Here is a 19,193-nt window from a genome sequence, read left to right as displayed (position 1 = left end):
TCTTGCATCATAAAACTAAAAATTTAACAATGAATGAGCATTTAGACTTTAATGCCACTGCTTTCAAGAGAATTTCAGGATGAGGAGTCCTGGACTCATCACTCATGGAATGAGTCACCAGTCTATTTCTGAGAGTCCCTGGTATAAACTTGTGAGTCCCTCATTTTCAGAAGGATAGGAAGGACAATGAAAATGCACATAATTATTATTTTTATTACATGTTAGCAACTATTCTGCAGATGCTTTGTGACTGACAATAAAATATGAAAAGTTGAGTGTCATGGGGGAAAATGAACTGTGTTACAGGGATGCATTACACTGAGAAAATGTGCATCCTTTAAGAATTTCACCCAAAATTTGATGCTGAAGGTCCTTGAGGGCCATGTTAATGCCTTACATTATTGCAAAGGTATTAAGAGGCTCGTTTCTGGATCTCCTATACCAAAACTCCATCTTTGTCAAGGAATTAGTCCTGGACCCTAACTTTCAGTGAACCTTGTACTGAATGATATAAATTGACGGTAAATATGATGGTTTTACTGCTTCATAAAACATCATAGACTGTCAACTTAGCAAATGTCTGAAACTGATTTATTACATGATTTATTGCAAAAATAATTAATAACCTTTAAATGAAAAATGTCATTTCAGCTGCAGGAGCCACAAAAATGCATCATAATGCCACAGAGTAGGCAATGACACATGGTTTTCATCATTAGATAAAAAAAACATTTCCAACAGGAATCATGTTATAAATCAGTCGTAGATTAAATGATATAAGGCTCTGGAAGATTGCATTTTTTTTTTTAAATTGCCTTGCATTGTTAATATGATATTGTACCTTTCATTGTTTCTGTGGGTACATGAACTGTTATCATTACAGCCAATAGTCCCTGATAAATGCGAGATTTTCACCACAATATTTGAATGCCATTTCATGTTAGTGTCATTACTTGTATGTCTGTCCATACCCTAGATTAAGGTTAGTACTAAAGTTTTTTAGATAAGGTCGTTGTTCACATTTTTTTAGATAAGGACCAGCGTTCAAGTTTTTATACATTAAGGTCAGTTATGGAATGCTCAGCATTTACATTACATGTTTAGTAATCATTGTATTTGTTCCACTGCAGTTTGGTATAATTTCCACAACTTCAGAACAACGAAGTTATCAGTCATTATGTACACATATTTCTGGTTGTGGCACAGAACAAAATACTACACAGTGATGTGAAATGAAATGAGTTTATTAACATGAGCTATAAAAAACAAGACTATCAATGTTTGTAAGCATTATTTATTTCTTTAATAAGGTTATTACCAGTAATCAATTTTGTTGCAATGCATTGTACAACAGGTATAACATATCACAAAGAGTGAACATGACACATGTAGGCAACTATAGTGACTTCATTCTTCCACCAAATTAACCTGGAAAAAAAAAATTCATTTTAGTTCTTGTATAAAACACACACCCCTCACTTAAATAAAAAATTAGGTAAACAAATGTGCATGTTATATACTGTTAAATATGGTAGCTTCCAGAACCTTGGCACGATGTAGATAATATGTTAAAAGTACCATCAAAACCAACAATAGAAATAATAAATCGGATCCATGATAATGTTAATCTTTTTAAAGGGTCTGACTTATATGGAAGTTTCTTATAGTATGGGAGTACTGCATATGAAACTATTTTGAGTGGTTGATTAACAGGTTATGTAAAAACTATTTTTTTATGCTCTAAGTTTGATTTTACAGAAGGTGAGGCGTACCTGGTCAGCCTGATCAGCAAAACAGTGCTCCACACTTACCACTTCCACAAGCCTGTACATGACATCAAGTTCAGCCCAGATGGAAGGTACAAGAACACTCTCATAAATTTTCCTCAATATGATGTCATTCTTTCACTCTTGTATTTGTAACGAGTTGCCAATTCTCTTCTTCTAATTTTGAAAATGGATTATCTGGGGTATTTTATACATAGACATACAGTGTGTTTGTTGCATTAGAACATATTCAAAACAAACTACTGGACAACCCCCAAAGTGTTCATTACAGTTTTTTTTTCTTTATAAAAACACAGATGGAATAAATGTGTTGATTTTATTTAAGTATGGACTCGATTCAGCACTTTATATTGTCTCTTTAAATTCGGTACCTTATATACTTGCATATAAGGTGGTTCCAACTCTAAACTGCATAGACCCAAATATGCCATTGCATAAAGCATCAGCAAATCAGGGTCTGTGCAGTTAGAAGTAATCATTAGAACAAACAACATAGACCCAGTACATTATGCAATGGCAAATCAGGGTCTATGTTATTTGCAATTGGACCCGAGCTATATGCAATTATATTGTTAAATATATTAATGCTTGTTCACAAATGTGGATTAGGCATGTAGTGTTACACCTGTCCATTTGTAAGAAGAACATATGGTTTGTTTTTGCATTTGGGTCACTTTGATCCATATCTTAGCTCCAGGAAATCATTTCTGGTCCTAAATTGGTCTGTTGTATTCGAATTTATAAGCTGCTGCCATCGGATAAAATGGGATTGTATTGTTCACACAGATTTTAAATGCTTACGTAAATGTATAACCATTTAATTTGTTTGGGAAAAAATCATAGGTCCTTGGCGATATTTTCTCTGCCTACTAAAGCTTGAATTAACCAAGAGAGCTAATTACTAAATTGATACATTATTCTAAATATGTATGCATCCGAATTTTTCATAAGCAATTTCACAATATTGTTTTACATGTGCCTATTGATTAGTATTTTCACTTGCAAATTGATCATCCCTATGCTTTGTGGGGAAATGGTGGGAGATTTATAAAAACAAACTACATGCATGTGTTCATAATGTCATGCAACTCTTTCTGTGGTGTTAAAGATTGAGACTTCATACTTTGGGATATAATTGGGTGTGGTCCGTAGATCTGCACATTGATTTTAAAATTTTACAGTCTCTAGGGTTTCAATTATTGGATTATAGAACGGGTTTGGCTAAACTGAAAATAACTACCAGTGTGAGAGAATTGGTGTGCTTGATCACTGATATAAGTGGCAACACATATCAGACATGGGGTTAATATGAATCAGTCCTTGGGCTGCACAGTAGTTGCCCATAGTTACTTAGAAATCACTGAGGGTTCCGCCCTATAGCTGTTGGTACACTTATTGTGCATGAAAAGATGAATTCATGTATGTAACTGACTTTGGCCCCTGTGTCTACCTCATGGGATTTAACCACTGGTCTTAAAAAGAAACTATGGAGATCTCCATAAAATTAACATATATACACTTGTCGTGAAAAAGCACATCTGTCCATTTGATTGATCTTCACCAAGAGATCTATCACCACCCCAGGGACTTAGCCCAAGGGTCATACAATGAAAACCATCAAGATGCCCATCCTATGTTTATGTATACACTTGCTGAGCATGTACATTTATACATGCAACTAATATTGGCCCTTGGTTGATCCTTATAACCAGGGACTTGGTGTCTAGGTCATAAATTGGAAACTATTAAGACCCTGCCCATTAACAATTTATGCACTTATTTGGCATGAAAGACAAATTTTGAAAATGACCATTGTGTCTGTTCTTACTCCTCTGGGGCCTGATTCTAGGAGCACACACTTTTTGGCTGGTGGTGGGAGGTACAAAGCAGGGAGCACAAAGATGCATGTTTTGCAATACTTGTTTTATATTAACTTAAAGATTATGGTTCCCACAGTGCCAGGAAATCTGGAAAATGTATAGAGAAATAAATTGGTTTGTGTCTGACCAGGAGAGTCCTTTAACTTTCTAGATATCAAAGTTGCAGAAATGGAGATATTTCGGATGCCACTTGATGACATAAAAAATACACGTCATTGAACTGATTGTGTTGCATTTATTGAGTTCTTACCAAAATTTTCAGAGGATGCAGAGCTCTTCAGTCAGTGGAGGTATCATTTCTGTATGGATCATTTGGGTGCTTATTTTATACATATTTGTACAGTCAATCCACATACTCTAGCAATCAGATTGGTCAAGTAGAGTAGACTGGTTACCTCACAGTTCACTATATATCGGTATATTTTTTAAAGCATAGAAGCTTGAAAGACCAGTCCTGGGTTATACTGTGGCAGCATGTTGTCTGTGATATGTGATCTAGGTAAATATTAGAGAGAAATAATAAAGTTTATCTTTTCCATTTCTTTTTTCAAATATGTAAAGTTAATCAAAATTATGATAACTATTTGGATGTTATTTGGTACTTCACACTGGGAACATAGTTTGAAGTATTATTTTCAATAGTAATTCAACATGACAATCTCACCTTTGCATTGGATTTTACTATCAGATGCTATAAATACATACAAATCGACCAATTGTTGGAGCAGTTTTCAAAGCAAAATCCCATGCTGGTGTCGTTGACTATGACTGCATTAAACATACAGTCTGTAGATGGATTACATTGAAAGCAGATGGTGCTACACTAACCAGACACAGACAGGGCATAGGAAAACCTCTCATCCTGACTACATAAATATAGGATGTGCTGAGGAAAAATTTACTATTCCATATCCCTGGGCTGAATGGATGTATTTCTGCACCGTGAGAACATGTGCATTTTCTACCCTTAACAAGCTTTGAACCTCAGCATTGCTTTGTGTACATCGATTATCAACTCCTTTTGCCTATTTTGCCTGAATGTTTTGAGTCCAGAACATACCATAAAGGAAGCCGACTTGGTTTTTTACAATGGCACCAGATGCAAACATGATACAAAAATGTGTTCAGATCATGATGTTATGTTCAGAGTGAAGACATCATCTAGTGTTAAGCTTGCATTGGGTTCTTTTTTGCAAGTAAGAGTGCAATGTGCCACTAGGTTATTTATTTTTAAGGAAGAGTGTTAAGTGCCTTGGGTTTTCTTTAAGAGTATAAGGTACTAGTGGGTTTTCTTTAAGAGTGTTAGGTGATAGTGGGATTTTGTAAGAGTGTAAGGTGCGAGTTGGGTTGGGGGGGATTGGTTAGTAACAGTGTGGAATGTCAGTGTGTTGTTTTTGTTTTAAAGCAGGGTGTAAAATAACAGTTGGGAATTTTTAACAGTGTAAGGTACCAGTTGGGGCAGGGAGAACAGTGTAATTTGTCTGGGAGTGGGGGTGAATAAGAGAGTCAGTTGTTGGGGGAGGCTAAGTAAGAGTGTGTGGTGCCAGAAGGTTTTTTAAGTTGTTGTTGTTCTAGGGTTTAACGCCATTTTTCAGCACAAGATAGGCTATACATGGTGGCCAGTATAACTGGTGGAGGAAGAACCACCGACCCACAAGAAGCTACTGGCAGGCTTTCCCACATGTCCACACTAGTTTTTTAAGTAAGAATAAATATAGAATTGTGTTGAATATGAATAAAGTGATGACAAAGACAAGTATCTGTTTGCAACTCACATGTCCCAAGGAGTTCTTGAACAAACATTCATTCTCTGAGAACTGCAGAAGTGTGTTTTTCTATTACTTCAGCCCTTCTTTCTATTAAAGCATAATTTAAACTGAACCTTTCTTTAAAAGGTTTTCTTGATACCAGGAAATGCAGTTAAGCAGGGTTAACATTTTTGTCCTGTAAATTAAAATTAGCGGCATACAAATGTATATGAATTTCAACTAGTTGTACTTGTTTTCCGTGTTAATCCTGTAGCTTAGTATGTTGTTATGGGTCTCATTCAGATGATACGGAAGTCTCAAAATAGGAACATGTTTTGATTTTTTAAATGCAAATTTCCTAAACTTGATATTTTCTTCTAATTCTGTCTAGTAAGGGTCAAACGGGAGTCCTTGAAAAATAATTAAATCTAAGGAAACTCCTGGAAAAGACTTGGAAATTTATGTTAAAGAAACTCTGATTTATGCTCCAAACAATCTTTGTATATGTAATATATTATAACATATCTTTTCCTTCTCTTTCAGGAAATTTGCTGTAACAAAGAGTAACCAGGTGCACATATATCATGCCCCAGGGAAGACACGAGAATTTAATCCTTTTGTACTGTACAAGAAATTCTATGGAGCTTATGATGAAACTGTCTGTCTAGACTGGACAACTGATTCCAGGTAACAACTCTAATATTTTGCATCCATTTCCTATTTAAACCTGTGTAATGATTTTTGGAGCCAAACCATTGAAACATAATTACCATACAAACTGACAGACAGGTCTAAGATACCAACTTGATAATTCTTCACTTTTAAAGTGGGCGGACATTTTCCCTGTTATTAGTATATCCTTCAGATCACAAGTACTAAAATTGTAATTTTCCACATTTCTTAGATATGTTTATTTTGTTTTCATGAGTACATTTTTTTTACAGGTGAATAATTAGCTCACCTGTATAAAGTAGCTAGAAGCTATTAAAATACCCATGGTGACAGCAGCTGACCAGATAAAAGCATGCCTCAACCCACAGAGGAGGACACTGGGAACTAAATTAGTACAGACATGTACATAGTTGAACTTTTTTGACTACGATTTTACCTTTAGCTCTGGGGTCTTTTTGCATATTGTGTGAATACTGTTATTCCAGGAATGATGAAATTGGTGAAGGGATGCATCTTGAACTAGAACTACACCCTTTTCACAAATGTAGCTCACTATATTTTTTGCTTCACCAACATGATTCAATCCAACTTTCAGAAAAATTTGATAAAATTCACAAAACATTTAATATATAAACAATTTCATCACACAATGGATAGGAAGAAAGAATATTGTTTTACATTTTCACAAACCTCAACAGCTGAAGATTGCTTTCTTAACATGAACAGCCTCCAGATGAGGCTGATCTGCAGTGTGATGATATACAGAAAAACATCACCACAAAAACCCTGGTTCTGTCAATTCCATGGTCAAAGAACTTGAGATAACCATCCCCGCACCCCAACACACACGCATTGCCAGCCCTTTGTGTGTGCTGCAATAAGAGCAGTATTGGATAAATCACCTAGGCTAAAACCATACACACTAAGAACGATGTACACAGCAATGAACCCAATTTGTATACATATTCCTGTACCTGTATAATACAGAAGGTATTCTCATCTGCATGATTTCATAACAATAATTCCTTCATCCTCATTACAAAAGTAAGTCACTGTGACTCTTATTTCATTCTTTACAACCTTGGTTTTAGTCCCAAGCATTGTTTATTCCAGAATCATCAAACTAGGTGATTGTATGCATCCCTGTTAGTACCACAAACTTATAACAGACATGGTCATTGTGACCTACATTTAACATCTGAAAACAATGTTTTTGCATTTAGTTCTAGACCACATTGGTATTTCATCTACTGTATTATATTGCTGTACCTGGAATCATGAAATTAATTGAGTGGCTGATTTGCTCAGCATACTCTGAGGTCAAACATGACCATATCTGCTTCATGAAATTTTAGCTAATTGGAGTGATTTCTGCAAGCCTGTCATTATTTGTGTCTAAATAGGACATTCTTTAAATCAAAGAGTTCAGTATAGTAATAACGGGTGAAATAATACACCTGTTATGTATTGATATGATTCACAATGAGTCTATGATATGATTATTGATGCACATATCAACTTGATGCTGGTCTTTGCAGCTCTGTAAGGTCAATCGGTAGTAGGGTATATGCGTTGATGTGTTGGTTTTATTTCTAATATGCAGATTACAGGCAGATTTAGACATCTGTTCAAATGCCATTCTCATCCTTGACAGAACTTTTATTTTAAAAAATGCTTTTAAAACAGACTACCTGTTTCATGTGATTTTTATTCAGCCTTTTAGGTCATTACATGGCTGCTCCATTTGATAGGTCAGGGCTTATCTTGGTCACCATACCCTGTTTTGCACTTCATGAATACTTACTTCTTTTCTACAAATTAATAAGGTGATAACACGTGCAGTTTGGGCTCTGCGCTCTTGCCATTTCTGTGCTAAATTGTTTTTATCCTGTCAACAAGTTCAGTCACTGATTACATATATCAGCATAACAGAAAACATTCCAAACTTGTTTCTCATGTATGATTTATGTACTTTAGAAATCATCTTTTGAGTGAAGTTTCTCTGCTGTTTGGTATCTATTTCTATTGAGTTTGAATACCATTACTTCTGGTGTGTCATGCAGTTAATAAGCTACAGTTAGATCTGATTGGTGGTTAGTGTTTTACCCTAAACTTGAACAAACAATAACCACCAGTCAGAATTAAATGTAACATGTTTCACCACATGGCACCATAGGCATAGTCCATATATTCAGTACAAGTAGACCAGATGTAAAGAAACATCAAAAGTTTACATAAAACTGGCTATTAGACAATCAGTAGAATACTGAGATTATAGATGGGGAACAAATCTGGAGTGTCTTTTTTACATAGATCTGTTATCAATGGCTGATCATATTGATAGGATAAAATAATCAGCATGGAATTTGCTGGTGGTGTTGGTGTATTTCAAGCCATACTAAATAGTCACGTTGTGTTTTCTAATTTCTAAAAGGTGAGTGGGTGTTGTCAATAGTTTTTCTTTGTTACTGACATAAATAAATGCATGTGCCTGCTACCACTGTGTCAGATGAGTTCTCAATCAAAAGAATAAAAAAGCAAACAACTAATAACTATTGATGACTGCTGTAGATTAAACTAACTTGTATAGGGTAAGTATCATTTTGTATTGATTCTTCACCTCTTGTATCGATACAAACTTGTATAGGGTAAGTATCATTTTGTATTGATTCTTCGCCTCTTGTATAGATAAGAGTATATTTTTATTGGTTTTTATTAATAGTTTTAATATATACGAAATAGAGTACCAGAATGTTAACATGGCATTTTATAAATCCTAGAATAAGGATTCTCACTTTTTCAGTGCTTTCTGTGTGGGATGCAAAGATATGAGCACGAGAGTGTACGGAGCCCAGAGGTACACCAATCTGATTGTGTATTCACTAGGTGGTCACAGTGACAGCATAGTAGCAGCCTTCTTTGAGCAGAAATCTTTGGATGTATCCTTTGCATGGTTCAACCATATTCTGTGGAGAGGGAAAATAGTTTCCTATCTATCCATGCCCTCTGAATGTCATAAATTTCATTTCTGATCAATAAGTTTTGAAGGACTTAATTAAAACCAAATGTTGGGGGGGACTTTACACAAGGAAGACATAAATCAAATACACTCAATTTTTAACATTTCCTGACAAAAACAGAGTTATGGCTTTTTGTTTGAAAAAAATTGCTGCTGCATATTGATCCATGCGTTCTTAAAAATGTCTTTTACCATATTAGCAGTGGTTTCCATGCCATATAGACATATTTCTAGTTCAAAGAGCATCATGTGAATTTAATTAGGAATTTTCATTTTATCAGTAATTGTCAATCAGTGAGGTCACACCGCTCTCAGCGCCCATTCACCAATGGCAAACTTCATTCTCATTCTCTTTTTTGAAGACAAGACGTTAGCCACTATCACAATCAAGAGATACTGTTCCATGATTCTCAGACACATCCAAACTTCATGGTAGAGATGACTTTGGCTGCAACAACAACTTGTGGTCCAATCCTTACATATGCTCGCTCACATTATATGCAATGGAATCTCAACTGGGTCTTGAAATGCTCAGTCATCAAAGTTTGAGCCACCATCTCCCCCCTCTATTGCCATATACATAACGAAGCAGCTGTTGTATGTGACTTGCAGTTTATGATAGCGCTAAGTTCAACATGCTTAGTGAGTGAGCTACATACAATAACCATAGATCTGAATTGCATTTAGTTACGTGATGGTTCATCATTCTGATGACACATCCAGGTTCCTTCCTAAGAACAGCATGCTGTCACTAGTCAGTCTACAATAACTATTCATTCCCTCTTAGATCAATCTGGCAGAAAAGCAGATTTGCAGGTCCTTGTACATACTCTCTGATGTTATCTGAGATGCACAGACAATATCCCTGTCAACTGTTACCATTGACAGCAGGAAGTCAAGACAAAAATCCACAAGTGTTGGCCACATGGCTAAAAGGAATTATTAAATCAGTGTACTCTAAACTCTCACGGGATGAGGTGCACAAGTGAAAATTTCAGCTCATGAAATACAGGTGAGCCAGATAATACATATCTATACCACATGGTGGGGAATGTATGCTCTGTTGTCAAAAATCTGTATATTTCATCTGTCATAAATTGAGTCATCTCCAAAAATTATGTTCTTTTGAAACAGGGTTGCCTGTAAGTAACAATTAAATGGTAATAGGATTTTGATTTTACTTTTGTCTCATTGTGTGAAACATCAGTCCCCTTCTAGTTTAACATAAATAAAAATCTAACTTCAAAAGCGTTTTTCTTTAACCATGTTCTCAGCTCTACAGCATTAGTGCAAATGGACATGTATGTGTATGGAAATGTGACACAGAGCTTAATGGACTTAAACCCTACACAGATGCACATAAAGACAGACAGTTGCAAGAAGCAGAAGATGATGAGAAAGATGATGAAGAGGAGAGGAAAGAGAATGACGGTATGCTGTCAAACCATGACTGGTCTGTCTATCGCATTAGTACATTCCCTTTGCATTTTCTTTTTACAAAGCTATCAGTGATTTTCTTTTACTTGATATTTTTACTGCCATTAATGGGTAGCAGTCTCTTCATGGAACTTCAGTTTAACTGGAGTCATCCTCCTGTATCAAACTTAAATTTACCTTTTCCATTTTACTAAGAGCTACACTGGAAATCTGATTTAATAATTAATAACTGAATCAGCTTAAATCTATTGCATTTTTGGTCAAAAAGGGTGTATACAAAATGGAAATCTTCGAGAATTAAATAAATCTTGAAAAGAACAAATTAAGATAGTGATGAAGTAATTCTAAAATGGATGATATAAAATTTTAAAATGGTCTGTCAGGATAGAGTACTTTTTATGTGTAGATAAATGTCATTTATGGATGAAACATATCAAATGTATTAGTTAAAAAAATTTTATTTCAGATATATGAGATATTTTCTCCCAGAAAGGCACATAAAACTATTGCATAACAGTTACAGACAGCCAAATTTAGAATACTGTAATGCATTATGGAGCAGTTCAAATGAGAACCACATAGCAAAGCTAGTAGGTCATCAGAAATGAGTATGCGGGCTAACATATGACTGTCACAAAATGGGGAAAATATAGCTGATAAAGTTACAAATACTATCTGTTAAAGACTGATTCCATCTGAGAAAGCTAAGTTAATGTTCAAGATTTTCAGTATCTGTGCTTCTATCTGTGTAGAGACCTTCAGCACAGGCAGACTGGTAACACTTCCCATTTGAGATCCATCTCTACCAAACAGTATAAAATTCCCCAGCCAAATAAAAGATTATTCAGATGAATTCTCCAATAATCAGAAACATTGCTCTGAAACAGTATTCTGGTAGAGATTATAAATGTCCACTCTCAGAATCAGTATATCCAAAAATCAGTACTGAAATAATTTTTTTAGAGAGATTTTAAGGCTAGAATTAAGAATTTTGAAAATTGTATCCATGATGGTACACTCGACTTTGTATATAAATGCAATGTTCATAATGATGCTGATAATTTTTCAATGCAGAGGCATTCAAAAAATGATAAAGTGTATAACAATTTGGGCTTACCATTAATAGATTTATGCAAAAATGTATTACTCATATTAGGACTGGAAGGCCTTTTGATAATAAAAATAGTTCATATGCATAACTCACAATGATTGCAGTGTAGTGTATTATATATGTTCTTCTGAACTATTTAGCTCTATCACCATTTGTTTAGTAGTGACCGAGACAAATCAGCACATCTTTTGAGTAGCGACTGAGACAAATCAACACATATTTTTAGTAGCGACCGAGACGAATCAACACATTTTCCAATATATTGTTTAGTTAGACTTAAGGCATCTTGTGAGAAAGGACAGCAACGTCTCCCAAAGAGTGAATGATAATGATCATCAAAAATACTGTGATGAAGAGAAAATTAATATTGATACTTGTAGCCCTACAGGGCTGAGCAAATCCCATAGCCCGACGTCCTGAAGTAGTCATTTTTGAAGTCGGACATATAAAATTTTCCAAGTCGCTAGTCCGGGGCAAGTGCTTTTTAAAAAAGTCAGGCTAGTCCTTATTTTCGTGCTTTAATCACTATATCTGCCTTTATTTGGCCAATCATGCCCTCTGGGCATACTGAATACTTGATTCTACCCCTCTTTGTGTATACATTTACATCCTTTTACCGCTTGACTGCATATTGGGCTAAGCGACCAAATTATCGGCAAATCAAAACACGTCAAACAAAGAAAAGCCAGTATGATCAATTAGCAGTGTTGTAAGCAGTTTTGTTGCAATGAGTTTACTCAGTCTAGATCATAATGAGCGGCTCACTATGATTTTAATCCAGCGAGTCAGTGTAATTAAATTAATGAAAGGTACATTACCGACATCAGTGTTGGTTTCCTTTATCAACTGATTAAATGACAGTAATGATTCTTTAATTTATAGTTGATTATACAGATGATTAACTTCCACGTGCAATATTGTGTTTGAAGCGAAACAATTACGCTAATTAATGAGCTGTTTCAGTTCGTATTTAAAAGAGAAAATTGATGTTATGATCACTTTAGAAGTAGTTGTCAAGCAAGCTGATAGTTACTCTGTGGATAAAATGAGTTTGCTAAATTATTTTCGCAAGTAAGGTAATAACGGCTATTCGGCGAAGGTAAATTTGTTTGAAAATGGAGGGATACAACCACAGGAGTCTGACGTTTTATCAATAAAGTACGGCAAAATCTCTGACAATATGAAATCCCCTTATCGGTAATATAAATTGTTTATTTATATTACCGATAAGGGGATTTCATATTGTCAGAGAAATTATTTATTTATATTACCGATAAGGGGATTTCATATTGTCAGAGATTTCGCCGTACTTTACTGATAAAACGTCAGACTCCTGTGATACAAAGTAAGACGGATACTGAGTGTGCAGTAGCTATTTCTGAGTGTGAACGAGGATTTAGTTCAATGAACTTAATCAAGACGTCTTTAAGGAATTCCTTAAACCAAAAGAGTTTACAAATGTTAATGAACATTTCTGCAAATGGACCAGAGCTTGAGGACTTTAACCCAGACACAGCTATCAACTGCTGGCTTAGTGGTGGTGCAGGTGGCAGACATATACATGGACATATTTTCAAATCCATCAGCTAAAACATATATACATGAACCTGAAGAATCCAAATGTATAACAACCAATGTTTTTGAAAAATTAAATTCTTTTAAGAAATAATTATGTTGTATATTGTTTTGTTTGTTTTTTCTGTGGATTAAGCACATACATCTCATCAGATCTCGGCAAGTGATTACCATTTTGGGACCAGTGAAAAATAAGGTGGGACTAATGACGAGTAAGGTGGTACTAGTGAAGAGAAAGGTGGGACTAGTGAATTTTCTGAAACCACTTGTCCTGGACTAGTGGTTAAAAATTTTTTTTGCTCAGTCCTGCCCTACTAAATGGGAATATTTTCATCTTAATGAAGACAATATACAGTCATTTGTAAGAATGTTTAGCACAGCCTTTGAAGACAAAGAATGATCCATTCAGATATCTTGAAATTGATATTGACTTCTTCCTCAAAATATTAGCTCAGTTATATCAGAATATATGTTCAATTTTGCAGACCTAATATGATAACAAAACAACCATCTTGGTAGGATGCATTATGGCAAAATATAATTAAAACTACTGGTTATGATGCTTTTGATTCTCAAATACTGAAGCTGACCTTAAGTTGTATAGAGAGCACAAATCAGCTTTTAATAAAATAATTTTACTCAAGAAAAGATACACCAGAGAATCCAAGATGAATAAATTAAATGAAGAGAAACTCTCTACAGTTTGGCATATTTTGAAAGAGGAAAAACATTCTCAGAACGAATTGTATCTCCCCAGAAACTGGTATGAATACTCTTAATCTTTATTTGTTGAAGAAGCCTGTTTCCAAGCTAGAAGACTCGAACAATATTGTTAGTGGAAAAACTACTGTACTTAACAGGTGGATGACTTAAATACTCCTGTTACAAATGATGATATTATGCAAGTTTGCTTAAAAACAAAGCCCCCGGACCTGCAATTATACCTACTCATTTTTATCAGTGCATGAATGAAACATTTTACCATTCATTAACACCGCTCCAGTGGCCTTTTGGTTAGAGCGTCTGCCTCACATGCAGGAGGTCGTGGGTTCGATCCCTGGCCGAGTCATATAAAATACTTACAAAAATGGTACTAACAGCTGCCTCGCTTGGCACTCAGCATTAAGAGGTTAGTGTTAGGACTGGTCGGCCTGGTGTCAGGATAATGTGACTGGGTGGGACATCATGCTACATGTCTGCGGCATGATGCCCCAGTGCTAGACATCACTATAAACTGCCACACTGCAGACATTGTAGAAATATGACAGAATTTTTTAAAAAGCTACGTTAAAAAATCCAAATCACACACACACACACCCATTCATTAATGCTCTATTCAACAAAATCTTTTCATTCCGATTATTTTCCAAAACAGTGGGAGAAGAGTATTATCTGTCCTATTTATAGGTGCAGTGATAAGAGTGATCCAAACAATCACGGAGGGATACCCTTTATTGATACTTTATGCAAGATCTTTACTGACATACTGAATAATTGTATATACATGTGGGTAGAAGACAATGGTCTGATCGCCAAAGCACAAGCAGACATTATCTTTAATGTTCAGGCTTTAGCTCAAAAATGTATATCCAAAAGTAAGGTTAGATTTTACTGCCTTTTTGTCAATTTTAAAAAAGCTTTTGATAAAGTACAGCATGATAAATTATGGTCATCATTACCATGCAAGTAAGGGTATGAATTGTAAAATAGTTAATATTTTATTAGATATGTATAGAAACCTGAAATGCTATGTCTGTCTGAACACCTAAAAGTTTAAGTACATACATACTTTGAGTGTACATTAGGTACAAGGCAAGGGTGTGTTTGGCTTTATCATGTTTTCCTCTTTTATTAATGATTTGATTACACAGATTAAACTGGAATGCAGCAGGGATTTATTTATCTCAGAAGATATTGGTGATATTTTTGCAATACTTTGTATTGATTATGTTGCTAATGACATGCATAGAAACATCGAGTCATCAAGCATAATAGAAAACAACCATCCCCACCAAACCAACAAACACTGAGAAGTACCTTTGTCTGCTGCAGACCACCTCACCTTTCGTTTAAATGCGACCTTTTGCTGAAAATCAAGAAGTTGGAAACTATTTATGCAGAAAAACATTAAGAAAAGATGAAGGTTTATGTTTCAAGGCAAATGCATTACAGTGTAAATGCATAATTGGAAAATCATTTTAGGAACAAATAAGAAACTTTCACTTTGGTATATAAATATAAAGAATAAGCTGGACTTATATATATATATATATATATATATATATATATATATATATATATATATATATATATATATATATATAAATTTGTTACTATATGAGTCTAAAATAAATCATTATAGGAGGAATGGAGAACAGTAATTTTTATTTTGAATATCAGATGTATACAAAATAAATTGCTCTTGCTTATATAAGGGTCTAATGATCACACCAGGGTATGTATCAAACTTTAGTTTTAAATTGGCTTATTACAGATTTTATTACTTTTTTCATCTTGAAAATTGCAGATTTTTGGTCCTAAATTAGAATTTTCTGTACTGGTGATTACAGATTTTGGTCCTAAAACAGAGCTTTTTTGTATTGGTGATTAGAGATATTGGTACTAAGTTGGAACATTTTGTAATGTGATTACAGATTTTGGTCCTAAGTTAGAGCTATTTCACTGGTAATTACAGTTTTTGGTCCTAAATTACAGCTTTTTGTGCTGGTGATGAAAAATGTTGGTTCTAGAGATTAATGGTGATTACAGTTTTTCACAATTGGGCATTGGCAAATCTTGTTTTACAAAAAAACGTTTTTATTTTCAGAAGTTGACACACAAAAGGAAGAGGACAAAATCCTTTACAAGAGAATAGCTAAGTAAGTATGGGACTGGGGGGGACAGTTGTATAAAATAATCACCATATTTACTATGCTCATTAATTGGAAAACCTGCAGGTTTTGTCAGAGATTTGTAGTTTATCAAATTGATTGCCTCCTCAGCTGTTGGCTTTTAAGACCATAAATTATTCTGAGGGACTTGGTGTCTTTTGTATGTAAAGTAAACACATGATAGAATACAACAGGACCAAGAAGTTTTTGTGAACACATTTTAATTAGCTTTCATTAATTAATGTTTAAATATTCAAAACAAGAACACTCATAAGCTTGACAAGTACTTTTCAAAAGCAATTCGTCTACAGGACAAGTACTCTTGTATATAAGGTAGAGATATTATACTGTATGGTATGTGTATTTAAATTTCATATTGTCTTTAAAGTTTATTTTGAGGCTTTATAAAGGAGTCTAGGAATTAAAAGATTGGTTTGAAGATGACTCTTGTATCAGTAGAGTTACAAAAGGTGGGTGGGGGCATGCTGCAGTTTTGCACAAGTTTGATCTATAGTGCTTGAAGGAGCTGCTGTGACTCCATGATTACCATACCAGACTCTAGACTGAATGTGTGTGAATTTGAATCCTACCATCCATATAGCCTGGCTTAGTTATTGTTGTGTGTATTTGGACAAGGTACCTTAATCCAGTTTCCTTGGCACTAAATAATGTCCTTATGTTGCTTTGCCATAAAACACCCAACCAAATCAATCATATGCTCATGTCATAAAGCACAATAGAGGTATTGGCAATTTGGTCTTATTTAATATTTCCTCGACCATCAGAAGCTTAGGCAGTCTTATTTGGTTTGCTTAGATTGTTTAAGTCCTGAAATTAATGGAACATAAATGCTGTGAATTTTTATATTTTCATGAACATCAACTTTCCTTGTTTTTAAAAACAAAATATTTCATGGGTATCCTAATTTGTGCATTAGATTTGTCTTCATAGGTGATTTATTCTCTGTTGTGCCTTTAAACCCAATCCAGGAATTTATTATTTTTAAATGTTATCTTGTGCAATAAAAAGATAGCTGCAAACAACCTAATGCTCTGATCTGCCATTGCATAATGTACTGGCAGATCCGGGTCTGTGTTTGTTCTGCTGCTTACTGCTAACAAACTGCATAGACCCCGATCTGCCAGTGTATTATGCGACTGTAGACCTGGGTCTTTACAGTTTGAAGTTGGACTTATATGCAAGTATATATGGTAAATTAATTGGCAGTTACAGTATTGAATGATGGTGTTTTCAGACATTCTTACAAGGATGCAAGAGGTGAGGGTGCATCATATGCCAGGGTGACTGCTGTGGCCTATCACAAACAGACACACATACTGGTTGCAGGATTTGAAGATGGGGCCTTTTTCCTACATGAAATGCCAGACTTCAATCTTATCCACTCACTCAGGTGATATACTTTGTTTTATATTGGTTGTATTTCTGATTTCTGATGCTGGTGCAGCATGTTTTTTTTTTGTTAAATGAAATTGAAGAAACATAAGAAAACATTGACAGAGACTTTGACTACGTACAGCACTATTACATGTTTGAACTGAGAATTGATTTCAAGGCTGGAGATGTGCAGAACTGATGTGTTTCTACTGCATTATCCCCACCTCCATTTTTAAGATCATATAATGAAAGACATCATTCACATGGAGAAAATTAAATGAAAAATTCATATGCGTTGGTGCATGATAGGAAAATTCCACTATCCAAGGGTCAGAATTTAGTATCAGACATGAGGCTTTGCTGACACAGCTTTCAGCAATATTCTTATTTAATAGGTTCCATCTTTTTGCAGCATATCAGAGCAGAGCATTACCTCTATAGCATTCAACAGCACAGGGGACTGGATTGCACTGGCCTGTACTGGGTTAGGTCAGCTTCTGGTCTGGGAATGGCAGAGTGAGACCTATGTCTTGAAGCAACAGGGGCATTTCAACAACATGGACTGTCTTGCTTACTCCCCAAATGGACAGCACATTGCCACAGGAGGAGATGATGGGAAGGTAGGAGTCGTATGACTAGATATTAATTGCTAATAAATTTGGAGATATTTTTGCAAGGGTGAACAGGAATATGAATTAACCTTCTGCCACTTTGGCCTCTTTGATTAAGATAGATTATTAACATTTTACCAAACAAAATGTGAATGAATCATTCTGTTGATTAGAAGGTCATAGCAACATGGTAGTTAGATGAGTTTCCATGGAAACAAACACTAAACATGTCATTGACAAGATATTTCTTAGAAACATATATGCATTTTTTTACTATACATACATTTTATTGTTGGATGTGCCAATAAATGTTTTTTGAAATTGACAAATGATTATGCAGGTAGTTTATGTTTTGTCTTACCTAAACTGCATATATGTTGCAGGGTATCAAAATGTTAAAATTGCACAAATATTTGTACATTTGGTCCAATGTCTTGAAAAGACAATTTTAGGGCTGCAAAAAGGGAAGCTCCAAATCATTGAAACATGAAGTATTAAGAATTCATCTGAACTCAGAATCATTGACCAAACTGCTGGCAGAGATGCCTCCCCCACCGCAAATGCAGTTACCTAAAATCACTCCAGTCAAAACCATGTCATGCAATTGCACCTGAGCTATATTGTAATCATGCATGCTATGTACACTACAGCAAACTTTGTCATCTAGAATATTGATGAGGTTATATGTACAAACTTATATCTGCTCATCAATGGACTTGATACCATTATAGCCAGGCATCCCAGATAACTTCTGATTTTGCTGGCTGATACAGCCTTCAAGTTATACATCAACTGCTGTATAACATCCTGTTTACCAACCTCTACAGCTTTCAGGACAATAAATGTACAGTTGCACAGACATGAATTTGTCATATGAGACTGGTGAGCTCATCGCCCGACAGTTAAAATGAGACATCATCATACCCCCTAGCATACTGCCAACCCTGGCTGACCAGCCAGAATGACCATTTCCATGTTACCAGCATCACATTTGGAGCCTGTCCCAGCTGATGAGGTTGGACTGACATTCCTCAGTAAGCCCAACTAGCATGGTGACAATTCATATG

General features: G+C 35.1%; 1 protein-coding gene across 1 annotated transcript in view; it reads left to right on the top strand.

Annotated features, from left to right (window-relative positions):
• LOC149796955 (periodic tryptophan protein 2 homolog) overlaps positions 1-19,193 on the top strand; it is a 56,567-nt gene that overhangs the window by 10,686 nt on the left and 26,688 nt on the right. The window contains exons 4-10 of the mRNA XM_089961628.1: positions 1,759-1,858; positions 5,959-6,102; positions 8,891-9,026; positions 10,381-10,537; positions 16,057-16,108; positions 17,376-17,531; positions 17,928-18,135. Coding sequence (XP_089817754.1) covers positions 1,759-1,858; positions 5,959-6,102; positions 8,891-9,026; positions 10,381-10,537; positions 16,057-16,108; positions 17,376-17,531; positions 17,928-18,135 — 953 coding nt within the window. The remainder of the gene's footprint in view (positions 1-1,758; positions 1,859-5,958; positions 6,103-8,890; positions 9,027-10,380; positions 10,538-16,056; positions 16,109-17,375; positions 17,532-17,927; positions 18,136-19,193) is intronic.

This window comes from Sinohyriopsis cumingii, chromosome 6 (assembly GCF_028554795.1).
Source record: "Sinohyriopsis cumingii isolate HCF-2022 chromosome 6, ASM2855479v2, whole genome shotgun sequence".
In the NCBI taxonomy this organism is placed as follows: Eukaryota; Metazoa; Mollusca; class Bivalvia; order Unionida; family Unionidae; genus Sinohyriopsis; species Sinohyriopsis cumingii.
This window is presented reverse-complemented; position numbering and strand designations above follow the sequence as displayed.